The 17,630-nt window shown below is 33.8% G+C and overlaps 1 protein-coding gene across 1 annotated transcript; it reads left to right on the forward strand.

The window, feature by feature from the left end:
* Window positions 1–1,760: 1,760 nt before the first annotated feature.
* Window positions 1,761–11,741, forward strand: LOC142619705 (putative E3 ubiquitin-protein ligase XBOS34). Its single transcript, XM_075792938.1, has 10 exons — window positions 1,761–1,779; window positions 1,880–2,027; window positions 3,283–3,397; window positions 3,697–3,777; window positions 3,876–3,964; window positions 4,068–4,153; window positions 4,389–4,470; window positions 7,176–7,278; window positions 8,415–8,500; window positions 10,812–11,741. The coding sequence occupies exons 2-10, from the start codon at window positions 1,905–1,907 to the stop codon at window positions 11,523–11,525; spliced, it is 1,479 nt and encodes a 492-aa protein (XP_075649053.1). The 5' UTR covers window positions 1,761–1,779; window positions 1,880–1,904; the 3' UTR covers window positions 11,526–11,741.
* The last annotated feature ends 5,889 nt before the right edge of the window (window positions 11,742–17,630 follow it).

Raw genomic sequence — 17,630 nt, forward strand, 5'->3', positions numbered from 1 at the left:
TCAGGAAAATAGAAAAAGGGAAAAACACTGTGAGGAATCCTAAGACAAGCACTAGAGGATACACTTGGATTCGAGGGGATTCAAACCTCACAAATCTTGGAAGTCTATATAGAGCTATCCAAGTCTGTGACTTTTGAACTTATTTGAACTTTGTAAAATATCCTAGTGAAAAGAAAGGTCCAATGCACTAAAACTCAATATAATGAAATATCATTTTATTTTATGAGGATCCCTAATGTCTTTACATGCTTTTTCTTTACTATTCCTCAGTCAATTACTTTATAATATGTATATATTTGCTTGTATGAATATGTATGTATTGTATGATCCGTGTTTTTTGCACAACTTAGTTCGTAATCAGCCCAATATAGCTGCAGAGAACCAAGCCTAATCCACCAAACAAGTATAAAGCTTAGGATCCTTGTTTCTACTTAAGCCAAGGTATCGTCCAAAAAAAGAACCCACAAAGTGTAATAGTAAATGTTGACTAATAGGGAAAAGAAAAGTGTTTTTTTTTTAAGAATAAAGAGAACAAAAGTTTAGAAAGAGAAAATAAGGTAGAAAATAAATGGCTGATGTGGCTGTTGATGTGACTCAACAGGAGCATATCAACAATAAATACTACGCTTCAATTTTTAGATATATTAATCGTTAACCTGTGGTGCTGAATGAGTTTCAAGTTAAAAAAAAAAACCATTATTTTTTAGTTGAAGTAGTAAGCAAAAATGCATGAAATTAAAAAAAAAAAAATTGATATTGAAAGAAATAGCACAAAGTTTTTTTTTTTGAATCCTAAGATTTTATTATTTAGGCAGAAGAAAGTAATGTTGTTTTATTTATTAGTTTGTGTTGTATATATAGGTATATATAAGATAGGTTGTGATATATATGCCAAAAAGTGCTTATAGGGTGAAAATGTACCTACTAAATGAAAAATGTGTTTATTGACCAAAAAGTTGCCTATTAACTGGAAAAATGCCTACTAAAAGGTATATATTAAAAGGTCATAACTCTTCATTATGCAAAAAAGTGCCAATTGATCGAAAAAATGCCTATCGGCCGAAAATGTGCCTATCAAAAGGTGTCTATTAAAATGTTATAATCCTTCGTATTGGATATGTTAAAAGGTATCTATTGACAAAAAATATGCCTATTGAATGAGGAGGTGTCTATTGAATAAAAATGTGCTTATTGATCGAAAATGTGTCTATTAAAAAATAAAAAGTCACCAATGTTCGATATTTTAAATATATATGTGACATTAATTTATGTAACCATGTGTGTGTTAGATAGTATTGTTTATAAAAAAAAAAAAAAAAGTCAAACGACGTATAAAAAAAAAAAGTCAAACGTTTTAATTTTATATTATCTATATTTATATTATATATAAATAGATGTACATTTTTTATTATCATTTTAAAAATATGTAATAATTTCATGGTTGTCATTTTCGTTCATATTTCAAATAATTTATCTCTTCAATATTGAAGTCATCTCATTAAAAGTAATAAAACATTTCGGACTTATTTCGGAAATGAGATGGGGCGAGCACTTATCACATGAATCATGTTCCGCCCCGTTGCCATCTGTTGTAAAATTGTGAATACGTAATCACAAATATCCAATTCCAATTTGATTAAAAAAGAAAAAAGAAAAAAGAAAAAAAGGAAAAAAAGGAAGGAGTTTCTTACGCCAAGTTTCCTGTCAAAAACATCCGAAACAGAGTCAGACAGAACATTCCTTCTTTGCTAAGTTTCCGAGACACGGCCGACAGAGAGTGTGTATATATTATTCAAAAGCCAAAACCCTTTTATTTGAATTCAGAGAATTGCAATTTTGCACTGTATTTTTCACTCTTTTCCATTTTTTTTGGCTTCAGAATATCTCTATCATTTCTTGTTATTATGGGCCAAAATCTTGTACCCATGAGCCAACAACGACCCGGAGCCGAGTTGCTCCATGAACTGGTCAGAACTGGAAATGTGGAAGCCATTAAAGCTCTTTGCAGAGAAGGTGTTAGCCTTGAGGTAAGCCTCACAATGCTCCTCGACCCCTTTTTTTTTTTTTTTTGGTTTAATTATTTATGTTTCCAAAGACATCAACTTTACATCTTATTCTTGATTTTTGATATTTTTGGGACATCCTAGCGTAATGGGTTTTCGTTGTTTATTGCTTATTGGGATTTATGTGTATAAAGAAGGTTTATAACCAACCATTTCTGTGCAAGAATAAATCGGTTATCATAAAAATTATCAACTCTGGACAAGCTTTCATATTGATATTGGGTCTATCTTGTGTAGTTATTAATACACTTTCATAACAAATTCGACTGGTTGGTTCAAATTAGAACCAATAACAAACTACCTAGGATTTGTTGTGAAAATGTTGTTTACATAGCACTTCTCCATCAATTTTGATACCGTAAAAGCTTAAGCCTAGTTATTGTCAACAGCCCTGTAGCTCAGTGGCATTGCCTGGTCTCCTTTTATGACAATTAAATGATAAGATAAATAGATAAAGAAAAGCTTAAGCCTAGTTATTGGAGATGGACTGGAATATGATGAATATCAATCACATAACCTTGATACCAAATTGCACTATAATTTGTAGTAAACTTCTTCTATTGAAATTATGGTCTTTTAAAGACTCATATTCACCCACGTCCAACACGTATTTTGTAGGGAGTGCGTCATCTACCGTAATAAAAATAAGAAATGTGATCAGAGAATAGAATATGTACTTGGGGATAACCATTTTCTCCCTCTCACATATCGATCAAAATATGATTCCAATGGTCCACTTCATGACTGTCATGCCTTGACTACTGTTGTCACATTCCATGACTGAAGCAATGATAGCACCACATAACCATTTTGGATCTTGGGATCTCTTTGTTGAGATAGTCTGAGAGATTGAAAAGGTGCTTAATGAAAAGGCCACTCCTGTTGATTTGATAGACTACATTTTATTTTTTGGATAAATTGGTAGGCTACTTACCTATCAAAAATTAGAAGACCTATTAAAAATAAATTGATAGAGTACTTTGCTTTCAGCTTCCCATTATTTAGACCTCTTCCTTCGTTCTTAAGAACATAAGTTAAGACGATATCAAGTGTATTTCCTCTATGTCAATCACAAAGAAGTGATGTCTTAATTTTGTCTTCTCAAACTGAATACTTCTTATGTCAAATCTAATGCTTGATAATTTGGTGCAAGGCTGTATACAATTGCTTTCCTGTGTGTGTTTTCATTGATACTGAGTTTTTTTTTTTTTTGTTACAGTGGATCGACAGAGAAGGAAAGACCCCCCTCATCGTTGCGTGCATGAATCATGAATTGTTTGATACTGCCAAAACTCTAATTGAATTGGGTGCCGATGTCAATGCTTATCGTCCTGGTATGCTTGTGAAAGTACTTACATTGTCCAATGGGTTATTGGTTATTATGTTACAAATGATAGTTGCTATTTGGCTATGGGTCATATATTGTAAGTCAGTTATCTTATTGCATAACACATACAAGGCTATTCATGTTAATTTGATCAAACATTGATACATAAATCAGTAATGATTTATTTATAATAATACTACTAATAACCGAAAAAGGTAATAAGTTAAGCTTGTATTGCAGTTTAACCAGTAATGCTACTATGAACATGCAAGTTGAATTCAATCTTCTTCATTATTTTTGTAATAGGGCGTCATGCGGGTACTCCTTTACATCATGCAGCGAAAAGAGGCTTGGAACAGTCTGTTAAGTTGCTTCTTTCCCATGGAGGTTTGTCATAAACTTTTAATAGGGTTATGTCTTTGTTGCTGTAATAAGAATTATTTTGTCACAAGTTGACAGACCTAGTCTAATGATTTATGTTTTAGCAAATGCTCTGGCGAGGAATGATGATTGTCACACTCCGCTTGATGTAGCTAGAGTAAAGGGGCAAACTAATGTTGTTCGTACAATTGAGGTATGCTTGACAAATGTAGAAGTCAAAAATTACTCAAAAAGTATCTATCTGTATCTGTATTGTTTAATATGGTTAAAGTTTTACTTTATTTTTTGCATTTTAGAATCATATTTGCTATTTCTCTGGCTGGCTGCGGGAATTTTATGGTCCAGGCATTCTTGAAGTATTAGTACCTCTGACAAGAAAAATGTTCGTATAACTTTCAATTTCTTTATTGTTAATTAAAATCATGTCATGCTCTTTGGATAGAATCATTTTTCTCGTAAAAAGAATGTTCTGTCATTAGTATTTCTGCACCATTGGGACAATGCTAATGCAAGACATAGATCCAAACTCTACTATTACTGTTCAAGGGAAATTTGAAGTGTTTTATTATTAGAAACAATGATAGACAAATGTGCTGATTCGAGTTCATTACTTACAGTTGGGTTGTCGTTATACCTTGTGGTTCCAGTAATTCTACAATGCCTCGCAAAATGGAGCTTGTCATTTATCCTACTTTGCAGGTACAACAATACATAATTGTTGAGCTTTTGGTGGTATTAATTATGACCTGAATTTCATTGGTTGTTGAAATATATTTGTCTTTTTGGTTGCCATAACCTGTTATGAAATTGTATGATGAGAAAGATGGAATGAGAGACTACCACAGACTGTGGCTGGCACCTCTGTATATGTTACAACTTAAAAAGTAGAAGTGCAGTGTGACTTTGAGTAATTGATGATTCTGTTGACATTCCTACTCACACTGGAGCATAGATGTTCTTTTTGCCTTGCTTGTTTTAAATTTTGAAAACTAATTCTTGATTAACACCTTAGCATGCAAATATAACCTTGGGTCAAATGGTGTGTGCATCCTTGTACACATTGTGTGCATGTGTCTTAGCCTTTCTTTCTTGGCATTCACATGGTCACTTAAGTTGTGTTTGTACTTAAAAGGCATGAATTAAATAGAAAATGTTCTATGATAGAAGAAGCTAAGAAGGCTTCTTATCGTTTTGCCTTTTTAGTCCCCCTTTTTTTTAAATTTTTATAGATAATCAAAGTTTATTAACGAAGAGAAAAGAGGCAATGTGTTCATGATGGGTTGTGTTCACAATGTTGAACTCATTGTACTTGTAACAAATACAAACAAATCAAAGAGAAAAACTAAAAGACATAAGGAAATCAGGAATGGGAATACATTGTGTGAACCCCCAAATATGAGACCATTTAAACAAAGTCTCAACTAGCATAGACCTCAAGAGATCAACAGGTCTCTCAATATCTTCAAAAATACGGGTCTTGCATTCCCGCCAAATTAATCACATAAGGAAGGCTTTGTTTTTGTGTCATTTAGGAATATTTTTTATGGAAAATAATTTTTTTATTGGTACACACACACCCCATGGGTCTTGAATGTACAACTTTACCAGTTTACCCTCCATCCCATTATTAAAAGAGGAGGAAGTGCCATTTGAGTTAGAGCTCATTGGCAAGTTTTGATGGTAAATCTTGTCTACCATACACATCTCCCTCTTCCTTTAGTTTTCTTTATTTTTTTCAATATTTAACATGTCTTAATTTTCTTTAAATTAAAGACATCTTTCTTACTTATAAAAAAAGAGAGGGTAAACTACATATTTGGTCCCTAATTTTTACACCATATTTCAATTTATTCCCTAACCTTTCAATTGTGTCAATTTGGTCCTTAACCTTTCAATATTATGTCAATTTAGTCTCCGTCGTTATATCTTAAATGAAATTGCCAACATGACAAACGACCAAAATAAAATTTAAGTTTGTCATCAATTTTCATCCAAAAGATAACGGTAGGGACGAAATTGACACTGTACTGAGAGGTTAGAGACCAAATTGACACAATTGAAAGATTAGGGATCAAATGGAAATATAGTGTATAGGATAAGGACCAAATATGTAGTTTATACAAAAAAAAAAAAAAAAAAAAATTTTGGGTGAAGAACTGGCGGGGCTTTGAGGGATGGCTTACACAATTTAGTCCTTGTTTAGCTGCCTGGTACCCCTCTCCTCCTCCTTAGGATGGATACTAATAGCAGGAGTTTTGAAGAAACTGAAAGTTCTATGCCTGATTTTAAGTTCTTTTTTAGAACTTTATTAGATTGGCTGTCAGCCGTGAGGAACCTCTCTTTATTTTCTATTATTGACTTGTTAGATTTATGCAATTTTTGTAACTGATTGTCTATCCCAATATATCCCCTGTATACTTGGGTGACTCATTTTTCGTATTAATATAATCTTATTACTTATCTTTTATTCATACATATTGTCATTGCAAATGTCAGTATCTATCAGTAATGAGAGAAAAGTGCTGATTTAAGGATCCAGGTGGCAAGCGGATTTGATACGGCAGGCTTATAGGTTCATGAACTTTTACTGCATTTACCATGTGAATCGACATGTAGTGCATTGGTTGAGTGTATCTTAATTGCAGGGATTAAATCTTTACTTCTTAAGCTTTGTAAAGGCAGTGTAACTGACAACACAAGTGGATTAATGTGACTGAATGATTGAGTACTACACATGCACTACAAAACATAAAAATATGAATACTAAGAAAAATTACTTAAGAAAAAATTAATTCTTTGTAAAGCTTAGGAGCCTTTGCTCTTCAGATTCTCTTTCTGGATACTATTTTAACATGTCTGTCCATGATTTGGTAATTCAAATTCACTATAAACTCAGTTGGATATGGTTTTCCCAGTGAGGATATCCTCTCTATAAGAATTATAAACCACTTCTTAAATGTACCATTTGGTTCTACAAGTTTTAGTTGGATCCAAATTGTAGTGTTTGAATTGCTACTGCCACACACAGCGGTCCTGTTGTTGGCTGGTGGCTGATTGATTATCGTTGCTGCAGCAATAACTTTCTCAGTTATTCATGTGGTTCTTTGCACCTCTGCGTTGACCACATGGCATGAGAAGTAGGATTGGGTACTTATCACTGTGCTTCATTCTTCTCTGCTATATGTTAGCAAACCCCCTTTCTAGTGTAAAATCTGCCAAAATTTGTTGAGCCACCAGTACAGCAACCTCAAATACAGGTTGCCCAGAAGCTGAACTTGTAGAGTATTTCCTCCTAAGAGTTGTGTAATATGACTCATAGTTTGTATGCATATAGAAACTGTCTTTCACTTTCATATGCCACTCCCATTTATTTGTTTCAAACTGTAATTTTGATCACCGAACAGGATGCACAGCCTCGTACAGTTATTGCTCTTTGGAAGGCCAAAATTGAGGAACCCAAATTTCAGCAAATGGATCCGGCACTCACTATATTTGACGAGCCTACTAGTAATATCTTGCCAATGAAGCTATTATCTAGAGATTATTTTTAATGGCAATATGTGTTAAATAAATAATTAAATTTATGTGGACCCCCAAAGAATCTCTATTTGTCATGAGTTTTCTTGGGATTTCAAGACCATTGTCATGATGTCTTAGTCTGAAACTTTGGTGGTGGGAGAGGGAAGAAAGGGAGGTTATAACTCACATGATACCTAACATCCCTGTTTCTTTTTAAAAGATATTTTGTATTGATTTTATAAGGATAATTTATTGTTTTGGCTTGTATTTTTCAAACAAGGTACCAATAAAATGAGCTAAAAGGTGGTCCCTTGTGTGCTCCAAATCCTTGAACATACTCCTTGTGTGTTTTTTAAGCCATCCCTATTACTTTATTACATATATGAATTATGCACAACTGCCAGTATATTTGAGGATAGCTTAGCATTTAGAACTGAAGCAAACCAGTGTTTTAGCCTTGTGACCTGGTTGGCTCTTAGCAAGCCTACCTGCACCGAGAAATGGAACTTTTAAATATTGAATTGGCAGTTTTTTCCTTAAAGTGATAATAATCATGCAAGTAGCGTGTCACCTCTCTAGTGCAGTTATCAATATCTTAAACCTGGCTTACCTTTCTAGGTGAATGTATCTAACCACTGATTTTGGCATTCTGATGGTCTCACTTTCTCTTTTGATTTTTTATTTTCAATTAATATCATTATAAATAAATAAGCTCTACTTGGTATTGGTACATAGACACATTTGTGCTCCTCAAAAAGTGAGAGGCGATAAGGATCCAAAGTTCTAATAAACAATTTCATACTATGCTTACACAAATGTTTTAATGTTCTTTTTTACTCTTGATTTTATGGCCTCCTTTTGTTATTGGTTTAATCTAATGAGAAAGGGATATCACAATGGGATTAGCAAATCTAAATCTATAGAATAGCTCCAATTGAATTTTTACTTGTTTAAATTTAATCCTAAATGATCAGTAGTTGAGATTGCAACAACTAAAATATGATTAGTCATAGAGCATGTTCTTCTGAACACAGTTTACTACTCTTGTTTTGTAACTGCATATACTTAATGTCTGTTCTCCTTTTTGAGATTTTCTTGTCTATTGTTCATATCTTTCTTATCAGGAACTCGTTATAAGCTTGCATCTGTCCTTGAGGGTGATAAACAGCAACTTCAACAGCTTTATGGTGCATGCATAGGAATTCCTCCGGTAAATTATCATAAACTGTTCACAGATTTTAGTTCCACTCTCTGGTACATGAACATTACCTTTATTCATGCGTTGAGTGTGATAGGTACATAAGGTTTTGAACTTTGTTGGTATGGGTACTGCTTACAGAAATTGAAACCTTGTGACTCATCACTCGATAAAATGTATGCTTTAGTTCATCAGCAACATGGTGACTTGTGAAGTATAATTTGTCCTTTATACTACAAGAAATATGGTTATTTCTTTTTGGGGCATTTTCTTTAAACCAAGACAAGCATATAGTGCATGATCATGTGGATTTTGGATTAACAAAATAGGAACACATAATGGAATAGTTTTAACATCCTCTTCTACAACATATTAGTGACATTAATTTGAATGCTGGAATTTGCTACCAGTTTTGATTATGAGGCAATCTGCTTGCACATTAACAGTAGCTAGTTTTAGGTAAGGATGTTGAATTGATTATAGATCAGTCAATTCGGTGGTATGGAGGCTTTCTAAGCTATTCCTAAATAAATTTCTGCTCATCAGGCTCATCCCTGCCCAAATTAAATTCTATAGCGTACAGCCTGAGCTCCATTTGCAAGCTTCAGGCTGAGTTTGGGCTGGCCAGTAATTAATACCACTAAAATTCAAGACAGATTTAATTCATAAAGTAATTTTAGTGCAGTCTTTTGACCCCCAAGCCATGTGGGTTTGTATTATGTGTCTTCACAAGAAAAAATCCTTTTTGTTCTTTCCTCATTTAGGGGCCAATTTATTGCATGTGTCAAACTCCGTTGGTTGAAAAAAGACTTGTCCTCAAGTCCTACATCTTTTTATTCGAACAAAACTATAGTTCCATCAAACTTTCAGCCTTGTATTGATCACATTGTTCAACATGTCCAATTTGAAAGGACCCATTAATGGGAGCCAAGTTTCAATAATATTGGCAGTCTCAACGAGCATTGTGGAGCACATAAATCGTTGCCTTTGAAAAGATACTATCTTGCAATATTGAAAAAAAAAATGAGGTCCTTTGAGCACTCTTCCCATACCTTGGCAAACTAAGGACCTTCTTGGTACAACTTCTACAAAATTTCGAAACCCAAAGCCTTCACTTGTATAGTAGAAAGCAAAGAATGCTGTTGGCTTAAAGCATCACAATCTATCTCAAACACCATGTCAAAATTTGGCAAAGGGAGAGTAGGAGCTTTAATCACCTTTTTCACGATGATTTCAGAGCTGTCTTCAACTTCATTTGTCCACTTGAAAATTCCTCTCTTCAAGTACTTGGTGATAGAAGTAATAATAGTGCTGAATCATCTGATGAACCATTGATAGGACGATGCAAGACACCACCACACACCTTTGGTGTAATGGTTACTCCACAAGTACAAGTTCTTGTAGGGTGTGGGGGGTGGGGGGGGGGGAGGGCAAAGGCTAGGGGTTCAAGTTTCCAGGAAAGAGTTTCACACACATATTCACTTTGATTAAGCTAGAGTAGAATCTATGTTAGATAAAAAAGAAAAAGAAAAAAAGATAGGACGATGCAAGACCATGAGAACTTTGAATGTCATGAAATGACTTTGGTGTGGGCCAGCTTATGATTGCTTAGATCCATTTTTAACCCCTTGTTAGAAAATAGTCCAAAATTAAAAGGCTGCAGTAAAGAAGTGGCACTACTTCAAGTTGCTGAGCAACCCTTTTTTTAAATTTTATTTATTAAATTTAAGTTTTGAATACTTATTGAAGTAGCACTACTTATTGAAGATTATTCTTTAAAGACCACAGCAGTTACCATAGTGTGGCATTTGAGTCCCTTTGTTTGTATCTATCAAAGCTACTATGCACAGCTAGGATTATATTGAAGTTTGCATCTCAGATTCTCAATCATCTTCCTGTAAATACTAAATAGAAATCTCAAATGCATTGTTTTACTTTCGTTTATCAAATTTACTTTTGGTTTAGGGGTTCTAAAACTTCAGGATTTTCTTAATTTAGAACTGTGGAAGAGATTCTTGTTTTGGGGAAATTGTGCTTTGGAAGAGCCTGAAAAGCTAGTCACCCTTATGTGTCAAATAATTTATTAAATTTGAAAATTGATCTTGTATCTTGTGCTTTCTTAATGTCTATTTCGAAAAGAGGAGTCATTGATATCAAAGGAATATAGGAATGTAAATGGAAGCATAAAGATATTTGGGAAAGGAACCTAAGCTGTTCAATGATTTCATTTTCTTTTTCTTCATCCTTTCCAAGATCCAATTGAAGGCCAAACATTTCTTGAGATTACCACTTGTGTCTTATTATTAAGCTCTTCAATTTTCAGGTTATTCCTCCCCCGGTTAATACCCTAAACTCAACTGCAGAAGCTGCCGCTCAAACTGCTGCAGAAGCTGTTGAATTGGCTATGGCGATAAACGCCTCCATTCTGTCTGCTTCATTGGATAGACCCTCACTTCCTTCAAATACTCACCAGAGCTCTGAATCAATTAGCGCAAATGGTTGGGGAAATTCTGCTGAGAGTGGCGGTTATAATGGGTTGGGCCCAGCCGTAGGAACCACAAATTCAGGTGCAAGCAGCAGTCAAGGGATGGGCACAAATCCAAAAGAAGGCTACAATGGCTGGGGTGTACCTGATTCTAGGCCAGTTAGCAATCCAACTCAGCATGCTCAAGCCAGTGGTAACACTTCCCCCATTGTTGCCAGTAACAATGGAATTGCTGCATCAGTTCCATCTGCTCCACCTATTCCTGAGGTTTTGGATGAAGGGCCAATCCATTATCCATCCATTGATTTCAGTCCAGTGGACTGGTCTGTTCCAGCCAGAGAGGATGGAACTTCTGTAACAAATGATGTGAAAGATGAGGACACTTCTTCCTCATGTGTGATATGTTTTGAAGCTCCAATAGAGGGTGCCTGCATTCCCTGTGGCCATATGGCTGGTTGCATGTCCTGTTTGAATGAGATCAAAGCCAAGAAAGGGGTTTGCCCTGTATGCCGAGCCAAGATAAATCAGGTCGTTAGGCTTTATGCGGTATGATAATAAGTGAATGGATCATGATGGAGCTGGCCAGCTGCAATTTTCACATATTTATCATAATATGTTTTTGATTTATGAGCTTGTAACATAAATTTAATCAGGCTATGGATATAATTGTACAGGGCAACAAGGCCATTGTTGGCATATATATATAATTTTATTATTATTATTAATTAATTAAAATTTATTTTAAGATATTTAGAATATATAAATTAACATATTGTTGATACGTTGCTCGAACCTCCTCCCTTCTGTGTCCCTAAGCAATTTGTGCAAGGGAAGAGTACTAGTGGTGAAAACTGTCCACAGCCAAAAAAGAAAAAAAGAAAAAAGAAAAAGTGGTGAGGTGAAAACTGAAAACCATCCTTTCTTTTTGTTTTTGTTCTTTATTTGGGAGGGGTTACTGCAATTACAGAGTCCGTAGGAGCCATGTGACAGTAAAATGTGTTGCCCTTCTGAACTGGCATAAGTGGTGTCGGTGGCAACGTAATCTCTCACTATGGACCTCTAGAATCAAGGGAAGTTACGCTATATCTGCTCAAACATCATACAACTCTCTCTCTTTACACACGCAAAACTGTTTATAAGAACTCCAAAAAACTTTATCTGTTTTCTTGTTTTCCAACCTCGGAAATTTTACTGTGCAACAATTGCGAGAAATGGTATGCAGCTATCCAATGTTAGAATTATTCTTTGGCCATAACATAGGAAATGAGTGTTACAATGTCCTTGCAATTGATTATTTGAAATTTGAACGTTGGTTGAATATATAGAATCCCATTCCTCAAGAGAAAGTGGGTTTGACACAAGCCAGATGGAACAATTAGACATTTTCATATGGTGTCTGATTTTTGACTTCAAAATGAGGTAAGGGACCAACCTAAAGGCCAAATGTGTACTGGATTTTTGATGATGTGTGAGCGTGATCATAGCAAAAGAGCCCACAAATATAACATCAATGACCCTACGTTCCATATACATGAAAACAGAGGGGGAAACCACCACATGGCTTGCTTCAGAGAATCTCACTATAATCTTCAAGTTGTCTTAACCTTGCTACAATACTTTGCATGACCATAGTCTCTGTACCATGTCATATACCGTATTTTACTACTGTTCGTGACTTTTCTCAGCCTAAAAAGTCTAACTGAGATTGGAGAGTGGGTTCCTGATTAGACTTCAATACTTTTTTAGCCTTAACCTTGTCTCCAAAGTTTCATCCCCATGTGGGGAACAAATCCCAAATGAATCTGTCCTTCGAATGAGCAACATGGCGTACAAGGCAAATTTTGTTGTGAAATATAAAATTTATTAGATCAAGAAGAAAAGGGTATTGTTTACGTTGTAGGATAGGGTATTACTTCTTGACCCGGGTCATAAAAGATTTGGGCTGTTTAAGGTGGAGTTGCAAGCATGTGTTTATGAGAGTAATTTTTTTTTTTCACTAATTATTTGACATTTTTTGTTGTGATTTGAGTAATATTACTTTCATTAAGATCTACTACTGACATCATAGTTATTATACATCAATCATAACACGCCATGTTAACAATTATGAAAAAAGTTGTGTCACTATATTTATTGTGACAGGAAATGCAAAGAGAAGCAAACTTGTTAGAGGGTCAGTTTTTTTTTTTTTCACTGATATTTCGATTGCTAGGTCAATTGTGTCTAGATCTACTGCTCAATCTTACCGACCTACACAATTGTGTCGATTATTCAGCCAAAAAAGAAAAAAGAAAATTTATGTCTAGATCTACTGCTCAATCTTATCCTTTGCTTTATTTTGCTGAAAAAGTTTGGAGCCTCATACCCCAGAAAAGAAAGCCCCTCTCCTCCCTCCCCTCCCAAAAAAAGTACAGCACTTTAATGATTCAGCTGCTTTACATCAATGAAAATTGAAGGTGTGCCTACATAGTGTGAGTGTGATATGGGTGTCATGATGCAACTGGCCAGTGGGGACTAGCAAGATTTAAGCTGGCAATGGATCAGCATAACTAGAATTAGTAGAAAGAGTTGGTGGTAATTAAGTTGAGGGAAGACAAGGAAATAATTTTGTACTCAAATATTGTATTTGTATAGAGATTGTCTTGTCATAAATAAAACTTCCGTGACTTCATCTTTGCCAATTCTTAATACCCTCCCAAGTGTAGCTATCCAATATGAAACATAAGCTCTATAAAGGTGTAAAGTTTTGGGTGGTTCACTGGTTGTATTAGAGAGAATATTGGACCAAGTACTATGCCTTTAATAGAGTTGGATCAATTATGTCATTATGGGGAAGACTATCCAAATTATCAAAATGATTTGGACATTTGAGCTGAATGATTGGGATATCAGTTTGCCACCTCAGCTAAATTATGGAGTTGACATAACATTTTTAGTTTCTCCCTACCAGCAAGCACAAATTGTCTAGATTTTTGTCAAAGTTGTTTAACTGAGCTGAAAGACTTAGCAAGGTATAATTTCTCTACCTTGGCTGAAATTGTTTTCAGAAGCATTTATTATCTGTTTATTTCGATGATAAATGTTTCAAAGTTGTTAAGTAGGGCCTGAGAATCTTGATTATATCTTGTTTCTTTAATGGTTACTTGTGTAGTGAATACTGAATACTCGTTGTTATCCTTGCAGCTTGCAATTTGTCAGAACCCATAATAATTAGGTCCACCAATAAAGGGTGGTTTGGAAGCTGGAATCATATTAATATAAGTCAACTAGTTAGATATTCGAAGAGATGTGGGAAGGGTTACCCATGCCATAGTATTTCATTGAGGAACATTACTACTGATCAAGTGGTGAAAGTGAAAACGGTAAGAATTAGGATGGTCTGTAATTTTGGAAATCAAGGGTCATAATGTGATAGTCCAGGCTCTAATGCAACCATATATGGTTTGGTTTTCTTATATGAGTAACCATAGTATACTACACATTTTTTATGTATAAATCTTACAAACTAATGTATGATGCGGGGTCGGCCCAAGCGTTTCAGATGTCTAAGGTGAAATTTTCAAATGGGGCCTTTATGTTATCACTTAAATAATATTTAATTAGCATTTTATATAATAATTTTTAAAAAAAGCCATTCTTTTTACTCTTTAATATGATTTTTTTTTTGAGAAAATACTAAAGTTATAACAAATTTTACTACAATCTGGTGTTGTAATGAATGTGATCAATGACATGAGGTTTACAAAAATACTATAAATATTATAAAATTTACAACATGAGAATTATAAAGATATATCACTAATCACAAATATTCATTCAAAAATACATTCAATAGTTTGTTGACATCTACCTGTCATATTTAATTGTCACATCAAATTATAAAAGTTATCTACTCTTGGTGCAATGATTACTCCGCAAGTATAACTTCCTGTGGGGTGTGGGGGGCAATGGCCGAGATTTAAGTTTCTAGAAGAGAGTTTTGTATACATATACATTTAGATTAGGTTAGAGTATAATTTTTATCTTGTATAAAAATAATTAAATAAATAAAAGTTTGTAGTAAAATTTATAGTATTTTTAACATTTTCTTATTTGTGATTAGTAATACGTCTATTTGTAAGACTTATTTATTTAAATTTGTCTTATCTCTATCTCTAGCATTAATTAATTCTTTGAGTCTTTTTAATAGTGAAAAAAATGTAAACTAAAATATTTTAATATCTCCCAAAAATATTTATATATAAAAAAAATTGTTCCCAAATTTGGGCCTTCTCTAATAAGGAGGCCCTAGGAAATGGCCTAATTGGCCTAAGCCTAGGGCCTGGTATGACAAATTATTAAAAAATTATTTAATATTTATTTATTCTACTATTAGATTTCACCGATCACATTTATTGCCATGACAAATTAAAGATCTATTGTATTAATTAATAGTAATTTAGTGTTTTTGTTCTTATATTGATAAACCAAGGGTGCAATTCGAATTTCAATGGTCTTAGGTCGTACTCAAAAGATACTATAATTGGAAAAGTTTGAAATATTGCTCCTTTGGCAACTCATTTAGATGATTTATTTGGACAATTACACTGACACCCCTGGGTATAGCAAAACTAGACTTGCAATAACCGATTTTCTAAAATTGCACTACACCTCATCAAAATGAACCCGAAGGGTGTTAGTGTAAGGAATCTCCTTGAAAATTGACAAATAGAGAACTTTATTGGGAAAAAAAATTGTGGTTTCAAACTCTCAAGCACTCTCTTTGGGATCACAAGATTAGTGGGTAAAAAACCAGAGTTTATCTATGAAGCACAAGAAGAAAAAGTATAGGGTTTTCTCTTTGAATAGCATAGTGTATGACAATTTATTCTCATTGTAAAAATAATTTAAAGGCAATTGTTTATAAGTGCACAATTAGGTTTTAAAGAAACAACACTAATTACGTCATAAAAAAAAGCAGGGAACAAACTTTGTTATTATCGCTCAAGCAAGGGACAAGCAAAGTCTTGAGTTCTTTTATTATTCTGCTTAAGCAAAACTCACTTTCGTTTGAGTGAGACTCCAATTCACTGAGTTAAATCCATTTCTCTTGAGTGAAATTCTTCATAAATCAATTATTTGTTGACGGTCTTCAAGGCAGCTCTAAAACAAAATTTTATGATAAAAAAAAAAAAAAAATCAAATCGTGGAATTTAATTACACTCAATATCATGGAAGGTAACACTAAAATTTTAACACATTTACCGTGACTTTTGAGTGAAGTTGTGGTGTGCCTTTGTATTAGAATCCCTTTCCATCTCCCTTGTGTGTGTGTGTTTGTTTCTCAAAAAAAAAAAAAAAAATTTAACACATTTATTATTTCTTTTTTGGTCAAAAGAAATATTTTGAACCATATCTCTCTCTCTCTCCATAAAAAGAAAAAAGAAAAAAGAAAAGAAAAAAAGAAAAGAATTATATAGGACTTTCCATGCTAATTCTTATATTTCCTCAACAATTGCACAAGTTAATCAATTTCTAAAGATGAACCTATCTGTTTGTTGGGATGAGTAATGGTAAGTTGATAACTCATTGCTTTTCAAGTAATTGAAATAATAACAGGACAATATGGATCCATATGAAATGAAGAAGATGCTATATATGCCCGAGTAGGAATTGAGAGTTGTTGGATAAATCTTGTTTAACCTCTCTTGATTATTGTAGTATCAATGTTGTACCCTACCAATACATGCGGTTAGACTTCATTGAGTGAAAGTTAAGTAGAAGAGTGACAAATATTATTATATTATCATGACCATTGGTAATTGACCCCATGCACTGAATTGACCAAATCATCATGTGGTGCAATATTTTTCCCTTGATCTGTAAACCAACAGTTCTTGGTAAAGGCAAAGACTTTAGTTGCAACTTGCCCTGAAAAGGCTGAAATGCAAGTGATTTTCCTTCCAGGATGGCTTTGGAAACTTAGAATATACCCCCAAAGAAAACACTATTGTTGGCATGTTTGCCTTATCTTTTTTCGAACATTGTTAAAAATGATGTTGGGGTGTTTGTCTTTTTCTTCTGAATTTGTTGAGAGTTAATGTTTTTGTAATCATAAGTGTCCAAAAAGTGGTTAGTTCTTGTCTTAGGGTGACTAACTTGTGGTCGAAATTAAATTTATTCTTTGTGATTAGAGTATATCCTATTATCTTTTGACTGATAATTTTTCCTTCTTTGCTTTAACATTGTTTAGGAGGGATCAGCTGACTTTTTAAAGTTGGATCTTTGTCTTGTTTGTTTTGCTATTCTTTTAACACTCATCATTTTCTTAAAATGACGCATGAATTGCAGTTGCTTTTAATTTACTAGTAGTAAAACCCGAAAACTTATGAAAGTGTATACCTTTCTCTTTTATTTTATTTTTTTGGGGGGCCACGGAAAGTGTGGCAAAGCATTTTGTAGAAGATGAAATAAATTTTAGAGAATGACCTGTTTATATACAATTGTTAATTAATCATTCGATTACTATTGGGTTTAGCTAATTTCTAACAATCATTATGCAACATGAATTGGAATCTTTAGCAGAACTTTATGGATTATTAAAAGAGTGATGGGGTTATATGGACCTGATTGTAGGTTGCAAAATTTTGCGTATGAAGTAAATGTGAGATGGAATTC

This window comes from Castanea sativa, chromosome 12 (assembly GCF_040712315.1).
Source record: "Castanea sativa cultivar Marrone di Chiusa Pesio chromosome 12, ASM4071231v1".
Taxonomy (NCBI): domain Eukaryota; kingdom Viridiplantae; phylum Streptophyta; class Magnoliopsida; order Fagales; family Fagaceae; genus Castanea; species Castanea sativa.